At 37.8% G+C, this 12,737-nt stretch overlaps 1 protein-coding gene across 1 annotated transcript in view; it reads left to right on the forward strand.

The window, feature by feature from the left end:
• The window catches only part of dhx15 (DEAH (Asp-Glu-Ala-His) box helicase 15), a 30,414-nt gene that overhangs the window by 868 nt on the left and 16,809 nt on the right, over nucleotides 1-12,737 (forward strand). Inside the window, exons 2-6 of the mRNA XM_052600963.1 lie at nucleotides 1,039-1,375; nucleotides 3,152-3,345; nucleotides 3,488-3,647; nucleotides 5,632-5,850; nucleotides 10,966-11,133. Coding sequence (XP_052456923.1) covers nucleotides 1,039-1,375; nucleotides 3,152-3,345; nucleotides 3,488-3,647; nucleotides 5,632-5,850; nucleotides 10,966-11,133 — 1,078 coding nt within the window. The remainder of the gene's footprint in view (nucleotides 1-1,038; nucleotides 1,376-3,151; nucleotides 3,346-3,487; nucleotides 3,648-5,631; nucleotides 5,851-10,965; nucleotides 11,134-12,737) is intronic.

Consider the following 12,737-nt stretch of genomic DNA (forward strand, 5'->3'; position numbering starts at 1 on the left):
CTAGGCAATTGATTCCCATTGGCTAGTAAATTTATTTTTTGTTTGTAAAATGGCATATTTTTTAAATATCTGAACGTACACTCTTAACATCAGTCAAGCATTATAATATGACAAGTATTATTTAATGATATAACTATTATTTAGAATGAAAACTTGATCAACATGTTTGCATATTAGCCATTTTAACTGAACTTAGGACTGCTGGTGGTGTGTTTTTGCTCATTCAGTGTTTCTGGGAAAAAATTTGGAGGGAAAAAAAACAAATACTTATAAGATAATGATGCAAATTTTACTAATAAGAACAAGATGATATGCACGAGCTGCTGGATTGATATATATTATTAAGGTTTTGTGCATTAGGGCTTGGCGATGTATGAAAAAAATGATATCTCGATATTGACACTTTTTTTACGATATTCGATATTTGCATGAAATAATCTGGGGTAAACTGTTTTAAATTTTTAAACACATTTTTAGCTAAAAACGCGTCTCTACTGTCTGTGGTTTAAAGAGAAGCTCTGTGGCATGAAAATATGTTCCCACTGACACTAGATTCGTTTTCTTTTTTTTTTATTTTTATATTTCATGATTGTTTGCTGCAGATGCAATCATTCCTGAAACAGACCTACTTTGCGCTCCGATAGTACATGCTTCTGTGAAAGCCATCAGTATGCATGATTTCAACTTAAAATACAGTTTTGATACTTCTTGTACTCTTCGAAAGACCAGTTTGTTCTTCTGGGCTATCACTATATCGCTATTTATCGCTATTTAATGGGTAAAGCAGATGCACAGATTAGGGACTCATGTTTACCAGCGCTACGGTGATAGTTAGTCGCGTTTCCACAAATAAACTGAAACCCAACAGCTGTGAAACTCTCTGAAGTCTCATTAATAAAATGTATTATGTAAGAGTTGGCTGAGCTGGAGTCACACAGGTGCTCGCTCAAACTCATAGTTTGAATGTCAAATTCTCATGAATATTACCAGCTGGAGAACTAACTTGGCCAGGAAACTGAACCTTGTGTCTTCCACCAGTAAGGACCGAGATCGAGATCGGGACGAGAGGTCGAAGGATCGTGACCGTGACAGAGACCGTGACCGGGATCGAGACCGGGATCGAGACAGCAAGGCGTCCAGTGTGCCGCTCCTCTCCGGCGTGTCCATGGGTGGGATACTCCCTCTGAAGCAGACGGCCATGCAGCAGCAGATCAACCCCTTCACCAACCTGCCTCACACGCCGCGCTTCTACGAGATCCTCAAGAAGAGGCTGCAGCTGCCCGTCTGGGAGTACAAGGAACGCTTTAACGACATCCTCAACCGCCATCAGAGCTTTGTGCTCGTTGGAGAGACCGGCTCTGGAAAGACCACACAGGTTAGTCCAAACGAGGGCTTCCTTATGCTTTACAGCTTTTCACAGAAGACCTTGCTTTGGCCTCTCTAGCCAAAACCTCCTTGCATTCAGGGATCTTTCAACAATGGATATAAAAGGTATTTATTAGTAAGGCTGGGTTTTGACACAATTTCACAATTTGATTTGATTATCCTTAGGATTTCGATGCAATATGGATTATTTTGGATGTATATCAGGTACAGGACATGGCATGGCTCATGGCATCTCAACTATAATGCTGGAAAATATACCTGAGAGTCAATAGTGTGGAAGGTTGAAATGAGCTGATTTGTATACAAACACTTATATACTCAATTAAGTTTTTGTAATATCAAAGTTATAATACTAATTCTAACTTTAATTGCATAATCATACATTTAATTTAAATAATTAAATTTCTACTCCAGTTCCTTTAAAAAGTATATAAGTAAATGTTTAAATGGAAGCCGTAAAAATGTGAATTTATTTAAACATAAATATTGAATAACATAAAGATAAAGAATGTTAAGTGGTGAATATTCAGCAAAATGTTCCCCTCTAGAGTTCATTCAAAACTGTTTTTATTTGATTACTTTCAAAATAACAGTGAAACGTTGTACTTTTGTAAAATAAAGAAAACTAAGAAAATGCACTTGCCATCTGTCTCAGTGAACTTCCTGTAATGAATGATTTTCTGTGCTAAATGAGACTTTACGTGAAATAGTTTACAAGCTATTGTCATCTTTACGTGTTTGAATCACTGATTGAGTGATTACTTTAGACTAGACGTTATTGAGTGATTTTAACCTCAGCGCTGCTGCTTCTAACCGAGGCGTTACAGCGATCTGTCACTCCACATTAAACTGTGCCAAAAAGCCATTTAATATTTGAATATTCTAATAAAATTGACAGAATTTGAAATCTGAGACTTTTTCTTATCAAAATCATATCGGGCTTATTATTGTGATTTATTGGTTGTGAGGAGCGCTACAATGTAACGTTCATTATCTGACAAGCTAGAATAATCTAACCTTGGGATTTATGAATCAAAATCGTTTCATAAAATGAGAATCAATTAAAATCGAGGTCAATATATATATTTACCAAGCCCTATTAATTAGGGTGTTGAGAGTGCAGGAAGGCTTGGTGCAGTTATTACATTGCAGTGTATGTGAGTTAGTTATATTGCTCCACTTAAGCTTCATGGTGGTTTTGGGTCACTTATAACATGCTTTAAAAAAAAAAGAAAAAAAGTCACATGCTCTAACCATCTTCACAACTTTTAATGAGCCATTTATAAAAATGTTCACAATAGAAGAAACTTTAAAGTCTCTCTGTAGTTTTTTGCCAAAACACAAAGTTTTTACAGTTAAGGCAGGTTTTTTTTTTTTTTTTTAATTATTTTTTGCTATTTTAATAATTTTTAATAGTATGATATTATTTGATTTTAATTTTTAATAAAACAAAAAAAAAAAGTTTGAATAATAAACTAATAATATTATATAATTGTATAATATTATTAAATAATACTAATTATATTGAATTTTATTGAATTATAAAAATCAATAAGTATATTACTATTGTACTGTAAAAAAGACTATTATTTAATGTTATTTCTTTTAAAGTAAAATAATACTTTTTTACAGGTTAAATGTTTATCATTTAAAGTATTTAGAATTTAAGAATTGTTGTTGCCATTATATTGTCGTATTGAATAGGTGGAAAAACAGATTTTCCTCCTTTCTTTGATTACCGATTTGGTTGACTCTTGTGTTCCAGATCCCTCAGTGGTGTGTGGACATGGTGAAGGCCCTCCCGGGGCCCAAGCGCGGCGTGGCTTGTACACAGCCTCGTAGGGTGGCAGCCATGAGCGTGGCTCAGAGAGTGGCTGATGAAATGGACATCATGCTGGGGCAGGAGGTCGGATACTCCATCAGATTTGAGGATTGTAGCTCTGCCAAGACCATACTGAAGTAAGTAACAGTTCTGGAAGAGAACAAAGGTTCAGACAAGCAATGTGTCTGTGGTTTTTCTTGATGAGTCGTAGTGTAGGAGCTTTTGGACAAATGACATCTGAGATAAAGATGAGTGAATAAAGGTGTCTTGTGTTTACAGATATATGACAGACGGTATGTTGCTCCGCGAGGCTATGAACGACCCGCTGCTGGAGCGATACGGTGTCATTATTCTGGATGAGGCTCACGAGCGCACCTTAGCCACAGATATACTGATGGGCGTCCTCAAAGAAGTGGTTCGGCAGAGATCTGACCTTAAGGTACATAACGTCATGCTGATCGTATGCTTGCACCACCTTGTGGTTATTTTACTTTCTACAATCATCAGTTACTTCAGTTTGAAATTATCCACTTTATATTACAATAATGTTTCACATGTACATATAATGTACTTATTATAGTCATTGCAATAACCGGATAATAACTAGGCACTAATCTTGAACCTACACTCAAACCTAACCTTAATCCTTGTCATAACTTTATAGCAGTCTGTATGTTCTTGGGAAAGTAGTAAAATCAACCCAAAAATTCTTAATCAGTTCAGTAATTGAAAAAAAGTGTTGCATTTACATTGCTTGCATTTTTATGGGAACTACAGTGTAACATGTAAATGTAATCAGTTGAAAACATTTAATAATATAATAATATTATTATATTAGCATATAGATATATAGATACAAAATGTACCTTTTAAAAGCAGTAAAACTGTATATAGCAGGGATTCTGTGGGTCGTACAAAGTTTTAATTCCCTCTTCATACTAGGTCTTAAAAAGGTCTTAAATCTGAACATATAGTCTTAAATTCATAAGAAGAAAATAATTTCATTAAATGTTGCATGCACTACAAAACACAAATATCTTCCTCAGTATTTTCTGTTTGTTTCAGGAAAAATATACAAACAGTCTTCAGTCAAGATCCATTTACTTGAGTCAAAGATAATAAAGATAATTGACTTGTTTTGTGAGAAATTTGACCAAATTGAGTTCATGCATAAAACAAAGAACAAATGTCTGTCAGTAGGGTTTTAAAACTTATATCCCTTTAATATATATATATATATATATATATATATATATATATATATATATATATATATATATATATATATATATATATATATATATATATATATATATATATATATATATATATATATATATATATATATATATATTTATTTATTTATTTATTTATTTATTTATTTATTTATTTTTCTTCTGAGCTTATTGGCTGATATTTGTTGTTATTTTGCTTCTCGAGTAAATGTTTCTTAATTTAAGATTTAAATATTTGCTCCTCAAATTCTTTAATTGGTCTTAAAATGAAGTGAATGTTTTAAATGTATTTTTATAAAGCCTGCAGAAACCCTGACCAGAGGTTTGTGTTCCCAGATGTCCAGTTTTTTTAACCATTAATAATACACATAATTTAGCTTTTTATAGTGTCCTGATTATGTGATTTTAAAAAGGCAACATTTTCCAGAAACGGAATATTTTGGAGGGTGAACATTGCATATATTGTATATTCATACATTTATGATTAATGCATTTCCGTATACATGTTAGCAAAGCTAAAATGATGATTTTTGCTTGCATTGATGCAAAGTTGTTCATTTTCTGTTTGAACGAATAACTGTTTATGTAACTGTTGAGTAGTTCATCTTGGAGGCTGGGACAGGAAAAATAGTTCTCTTAAACGCAAATAATTGTGACTGCTGCTGCTGAAGCTGCTCACACACACCTGACAGCTGCGTGTTCGTTTGTTTGAAGACAAACGTGGCCACTGCGCTCTGAAATGCACATCCAGTCACTTTAGCGGAGGTAAAGCTGCTGCTGCTGGCTCAGCCCATTTGAGAGCCATCAGCCCAAGGAGAGCAGAAGCACAGCCAGTTTTTATGGCTGAAATGTGCTGGAGCGAGTCTCATAAAGCAGATGGGTAATGACTACTTGTTGTCAGGAACAAATCAAAGGTTATACATGTGTTCAGAGACTGTTAAATAAGGTCTAGGTGACTCCAGCCCAGAGTCCCCATGCAGCTTTAAACTTTAACATGCTTTAAAAGCATTTATAACGGCTCATGATGTGGAAAGCTCCAGAACGGCTCTGTGCTTTTTTTCTTCCATTAGAATCATAATGTCCCCGGAGAGATCGAGATGCACTCATTGTGGACACGGGCGAAACGTAGCGTCTTTTACCGAATGCTTTCCATTCAAAAGCCAATTCTGTTTCTTTATTTCTCCTCAGGTTATTGTTATGAGCGCTACTCTGGACGCTGGGAAGTTCCAGGTTTATTTCGACAGCTGCCCCTTGCTCACCATTCCCGGCCGGACGCATCCCGTGGAGATCTTCTACACGCCGGAGCCAGAGAGGGACTACCTGGAAGCGGCCATTCGCACGGTCATCCAGATCCACATGTGTGAGGAAGATGAGGGAGATGTGCTGCTCTTCCTCACCGGACAGGAGGTAACGTCGCTGATGTCCTTCCTGAATGGGGTTCATGCAGAGAATGCTTGCTTTTAACCAAATTATGTTTTCAAGTCTTTGAAGTTTTTGAAAAGTGCTTGAATTTCACTTTTAAAACTGTATGAACTCTGTCTGAAGCCCAAGCATTTTACTCTTTATCCAAGGACAGTGTATAGAAGCTGCTAGGTAAACACAGATGTAAATACAGCAACACTAGCAAAACATCTCTGCCATTGATGTGTTATCTCGTCATTTAGAAGACTATGCTTCCCCGCCAAAGACATGTTTTTTATGGCTTTTCTGTTATACACTTGGGGGCGCTATTACAAGTACAAAACCTTCTGAACAAAAACACACACGCAAAGTGGAGTGGCCTTTACACCTCGGGTGTGCATTATTTTTCTAATAATTCAACGGCCTGGAACAGTTATTCCTCTTATACTACGGTCACCAAACCTTAAGACATTGATCCGATGATTTATTTAAAGGGAGCCGTCTGGTTTTTGTACTTTAATCACTATTGTGAGTAGGTCTCTTTCTTCCGCATTTCATCCAATGTCTCTTGCTATTTCCAAAACGTAAGTTTAAAGCTGGTAACAGAGGCTTGAGCTGTTGATAGCATTCTAATGCAGTTATTAATATCATTATTGGAAAGAGCGACAGAGACACACACACAGAGAGAGAGAGCGAGAGAGAGAGCGAGCATGTGTGAGTTAGGATAACGTACCGCCGTGCGTCTAGAAACAGCGCTGTCTCCTCGCTAGTCGGGAAGTGTCATGTGTAGTCTTTAAGTTGCTGTACTATAGGCTAACTGATAAAATCGTCAGGGCAGCGCTGACAACACCTTTTGTGCAAACTGCGTGACCATTATTACAGTTTACTATACAAAGTGATATTGAACTGTATGCGGTCAGGAGAGCTGCCTGGAACTACGTTCATCGTACATTTCCCAGAAAATAAATTGCACACCTCAGAACGTTATTCAGCCAATCAGATTCAAGCATTCAACGGCCCCGTAGTATAAAACTGCTCAATGTTACTTATTAAAATGTTGATCCAGGAAGTGGTATATGTCTGTGCAAGCTTTGGAGGGGTTGATGAAAGCGATTTACTGGATTTATGCTTTGATAATTGTATTGGATATTATCCAGATGTAGTTTTTACTAAATTCGATTTTCTCATTTTTTTGCAAAAAATGATGCATTATGAAACCTACCTATATCCAAGTGTTGATAAAAATTGTTTTAAGCTATAATAATTTTTTTTGTTTAAAGTAGATCTCAAATATATAAAAATAAATGTTAATTTATTATATAAATAAATACTATAATAGAATAAAAATAATCAATTAATTAATGCTGCTTAGATGTTGTAACTCACAGTCTGAGAGCTGTATGGTTGGAAGCTGTTCAGAATTAGCCTTTTTTTCTAAATATTAGCTATATACAGGTGCTGGTCACTTTTTGAATGGAAATAGTGAAATAAACTTTATGATATTCTAATTATATGACCAGCACCTGTATGTTGCTTGCAAATTGAAATATTGTTGTAAATGTTTTGCCAGTGATCAAGTATTTTCTCTCCTGAAGTATGAGATGCATATTTTCCCAAGTGTGCTATGTTTGGCATCACAGATTATGAAAAAAAAACCCATTCATTGAGCCACATTTGTCATTGGTGACATTTTTCCAGCCGCCTCACACACAGCAGTTAAATAGTGCAGAAGAGATCAATGCTTAGATTGATAATGGCCATGAACACAGCTGGCCTTGGCGCAAAGACAAAAGCCTGTGAGAGATGGGTATGAATGACCCAGATTCAGTCCTGAAATTAAGCCATTTATTATTTTACGTCTCCTTCACCCAGTGCTCACCTGAGCGCAGTGGAGGGTCAGGGACCCACCCAGATGATGAATACGCTCACAGATGGAGAATCACCAGTGTACCTCATAGATTTGTCCTGTTCCTCTTCTCTTTTTGCAGAGATCAAAGGCAAAATAACCTAATTTTCTTTCATGCTTTACATAAAGATAATGAGGCCAACTAAAAATCTTGCAAATGGCAGGAATCTAACAGTTTGGTCAATTTAAAAACTGCATACGCAAAGCAGGTTAAAAGAACGAACAAACAGTCCGACTGAACATAGTACTGCCTCCACTTATGTCTCTCACTTCCCTTTTCAAAGAGAAGTCATATCTTCGCACCATCAATCTAATCAGATAATTTGACACCCTATTTATTAACGGCAGACTCCCGTCATTAGTTTCTCCAGTGGGTCTGCTCGTGTACATCCGTTTTCATTTGCAGGTGAGAGATTGATCGCTGGCTCATTGCAGAATGAATGAACTCAAGTAAGTTGCAGTTGGACTGTCTCCACCAGCATCGGGTGATAATTGAGTGGAGATTTATTGATGCGCAGGATCGTTTTCTTTGCTGTGAACTAATCATTATCAAGTCCAGAATGTCAGCGGATACAAGCGAGCACAGACCAACTTTTGGTGTTTAAGTGTTATTTTCACATTGTCCTGCCCTAAACTCCTGCCATTATTTTAGCATTAATTTGTGAGTCGGCTGCTCAAACCAACATAGCAACGGTTTTAATTTTTGGGTATATTATGACTTTAATTGGTATGTTTACATAAATGACAACTTAAACTCACACTAACATGATGATTTGGACGTCTCTTGGCTTTGTAGTAGCAGATCTGGCTTGTTAATGTGCTTTTAATTTGGTTAATGGAGTTCATATGGACTTGGGCAGTTCAAAGGGTGCTGTGCTTAAGCATGTGATGAGACTGATCACAGTAATGGAGTTGGCCATTATATTTCGCCCATTTAAAGATTGTTTGAATATGTTCAAATCTAGACCAAGAACATGGTTTTTAGGCTGGTCACATTATAGCTCAGTTTGCTCCTTTCGGTCACTGAAGGTGCCTTTTAGTTGAGCAATTTACACTGTTTGTCCACTTCGTTTTAGCTTCTTTATCTTTTCCTGGTTCCCTCCAATGCATCAAAACTCAAATTTGCTCGTTCCAATCAGGTCTAGATTACCACTGATTAAGATTAGCTTTCCCCTTTTCAGATCTGTGCCAGCTAATTTGCATTTGCAGCATGTAAATTAAAGCGTCCATGTAAAATATTTTCCTCCAGTATTGTATCGTGCCGCTGCGAGAAGCGAGGGTCTCGATTTGGCGTCCTGCTCCAGGTGCAGGCTCTTCTGCTTTGGCACAGCCGCGTGTCCCTCTCTCCTCCTGACAGCTGCCGCTTCCCAAGGGCTGATGGACTATTAATACTTTGGCTAATTCTATCAATCCATTCAGATTTGCCTTGTCCTGCACTGTTGTGGCAGAGCTTTGATTAAGATGCACATAGCCACCGGTGCCATTTTCTGTGCATATTGTGCCCCAGGGAGTGATTTGGCACGTGCATGGACTACCGTGTCTCGGATTTCACTGCGCTTACGAGCTTTAATGCTTTTATGGGTAAATGATCAGCTATAGCTGCATGCATACATATTCAATGAAAGGGTCTCAAGTAAAAGATGTAAAAGACTTTTAAGGGCTTTCAATGTCACAGTGCATGTCATGATATCGATAAATGTTTGATTACAACAGCCTGAAGTTTTTGTAGAGATCATTGCTTGACTGTTTCCCATTTCCTGCTCAAGTCTCAATGCACACTTTGGCCTGAGGATGGCGGTACTGCATAAGCTTTGACTTCCAAACGAGTAGGACCGTGCCACTTGTGTTGAGAGTAATGTGCTCATGCATGAAGAAAAGACAAAGCTTTGCAGTAAATACTAAGCGTTCTTCATTTGTGTCCGAGTGAATATTTCTCTGACTTATGAAAAAAGGGCATTTAGTGAACAGTGGTTATAGTAGTCTAGATGAACATTTGATATTTTTGTAAAGCATGTGTTTGTTAAATCTGCACTACAGTGTTTTTTTTTTTTTAAACATTTGAGCTACTCGGATCTCTAATTTGCTCTTGACGACTGGCACGTATTTCTAGATCTCAAGTTACTATGTTTGTAACGTTCAGCTTCACTTAACTGCTCTGTTGTGATTTGCTTCTAGTTATGCATCATTGCAGCTTTCTCATCTCACATTAGCTCTACTACATTGCCATCTGGAATAATAAAGCGTGTTTGTGAATGTACACGTGCCCTTGTGACTGCCGCGGATGGCACAGCCATAGGGATCTTACCCAAGCACCACCACACACGCCTTGCACTCCAGTTGACGGTTCACGCAACTGGCCCTTCAAGTGTACCGCAAATAAACCACCAGAGCCTCGGTGGTGCTGGGGTTTCCAGCATGGGGGAATTGATCCAGCAGTTAATGATGTTTGTGAAAGTGGATAAGGTGGAGTTTAATGGGGTGCTGATCCAAAATCAGTTGATATGAGGTGAAGTTGGACAAATAGAGGGTGGATTAACACAACACGTAGCATATGAAAATAATTATTTTATTATCACAATTGATTACCATTAAAGACCACATTACAAAACAGAAAAACATAATAGATATTCTAATTATTATTATTTTTTTATCAATAAAATTGAGGTCAGTGGGGACAAGAATGGACCCTAATGGCATTTGCTGTTTGGGCAAAACAATTGAAACATCCTTATAAATATGTTGTGGCTTTTGTGTCCAAATGGAGATCTGGAGGACATAACTTGCCATTCTAGACTAAACTTTCATAAAACAACCGAGCTTCATTGGCAAAACATGCCTATGGCGTCATCTTCAATATATTGCATTGCTTCTTGCCCGTTTTGCAACACTTTCGAAGTGAAATGTCTAGTGAGCAAAAAAAATATATAATGCACTGCTACGAGTGCTTTGCATGGAACTGTATAAATTTAAGTTTTCTCTGCCTCGTTATCCTAATGTTTTGTAATAAAAGATTTACTGCCACAAGTGTTCATTTCAGATGCAAATGGCAGTCAGTTGTATGTTCTTGGATGTGTGCAAATATGTACCGCTACACATTTTTCCAATGAGCATTCAAACGTTGTATAATGATGCAGTTTCTAATATGTTGAGTAGGTGTTACTTTTGCACGTGGTTGTCGGTCTGTGGCCTCTAATATCAGTCTGTTCACCTTGTAGGAAATCGACGAAGCTTGCAAACGGATCAAACGTGAGATTGACGATCTCGGCCCTGATGTTGGCGACATCAAAATCATCCCGCTCTACTCCACGCTTCCACCACAGCAACAGCAGAGGATCTTCGAGCCGCCTCCACCCCGCAAACCCAGCGGAGCCATCGGCCGGAAGGTAAACATCAGTCACATGACTCTTAAGAGCTTTCAGCTGTGCCAAACCCAAGAGATGCTTTGATTCTTTAATAGAATATTCCTCAGACAAATATTCCACAGGTCCACAAGGGGCCGTTCACACAGAATGTTCCAATGTGCTACTTTTCCATTGTTTTTCTATATAAACTTGTGGTAAATAGACCTGTATGGGGTCTGGCACATGAGCGGTGTTTTTTTTTTTTTTAAGACGCTAATTTAAGTTAAAAATGTTAACTTTCACACGCAACTCGCTCATTAATGTCAGTTCCAAAATAGTTGACCAATCGGCATTGGTGGAGGAGGCATTTTGCGCTTTTTAGAAACAAAGATGTGTTCTGTGTGACCGGACCTTAAGACTTTCATTCATCTTTCAGACACAAATACATTTTAGGATTTTCTCATAATCTTAGTCCATGCATTGAATATCTATTCAAGCCAAACTTAAAGAGATAAAATAGAGATGGTAAAAATAGTGAACATTTTATGGCTCCCCTTCACTTTTGTGAGTGGAGTATGCTACCAAAAAAATCTAAGTATAGAAATGTGATTGTATCACACAGATATATTAGCATCTTCAATCTATTTAAAGAAAGAAGGGGATACAAGAGTGACTCATGTCTGTCAGTAAAGGGAAAGGGAAATTAGTTTTTTTTTGGTAAAGCAGTGACTCATAGCATATGCTGCTTTTGTGAGCATATGATCCTTTTCTCTAATTTTGGAAAGAAAGATTACTCATCCTTCGATCATTTGAAAAGTTTTGTTGGAGCCGTACTGTTTTTCTCGAGTCGGTTTGTACAGTTTGCCTTCACTCCCTCCTGTTCTGCTTCCCGACGTGAATATGGTCGTTTGGCATTTTTGGCATGTTGGCTTTGAAAAAAATGAAACTCTCTCTAGATGTTTCATCAGAGCTCATCCACTGTAAAGTGTCTTTCATCGTCTGTCATCCGTTACTCTTAGCGGGAGGTTGTGCAGACGCAATTGCTCTTGTTTTCTTTACTCCCGTTTCACTTCTTCGTCTCTCAAACAAGCCTGACGATTACGATGTGAAAAGCACCTGGACGCCTGCACGACTGGCCGATGATCTGACAGAATATCACATCTGATCGTCTGCTCTGAGTTTGCAAACATTTAGCCAAACATCTGATGAGGAGTTGATTAATGAGTCATCGCTCCCCTACAGAAATGGCTCTGCTTGTCATTATTGCCAGGCAGAGATTTCTGATGTCCTAATGAACGAATGCAAACATTCACTGAACCGCAAATTCCCGCTTTCTTGTTCCTTCAACATAATGGCTATATTTGTAGCCGTAAAGAAGTCTTCGCTCCATGCCTGGTTTGTGTCGTGATGTACCGAGCAGCATCAGCATCCTCCTGCTTCACATATCTCAAGTATCTGCCTCCTCCATTCCCCTTCACTTGGGCATTGTGTCATTTCATCTCTCCTCTGACCACTTCCATGTTTAAAGAGGCTCTGGGTTTCTCAGAGGTTTGATTACTCTTAAACCCGGGCATAAGCTGCTTCAGAAGTTCAATCATCCACTGCTGTTTGTCTGCGCTGTTCAGAAGAAAATGAAAGTGGACATG

Source organism: Carassius gibelio, chromosome A7, assembly GCF_023724105.1.
Source record: "Carassius gibelio isolate Cgi1373 ecotype wild population from Czech Republic chromosome A7, carGib1.2-hapl.c, whole genome shotgun sequence".
In the NCBI taxonomy this organism is placed as follows: domain Eukaryota; kingdom Metazoa; phylum Chordata; class Actinopteri; order Cypriniformes; family Cyprinidae; genus Carassius; species Carassius gibelio.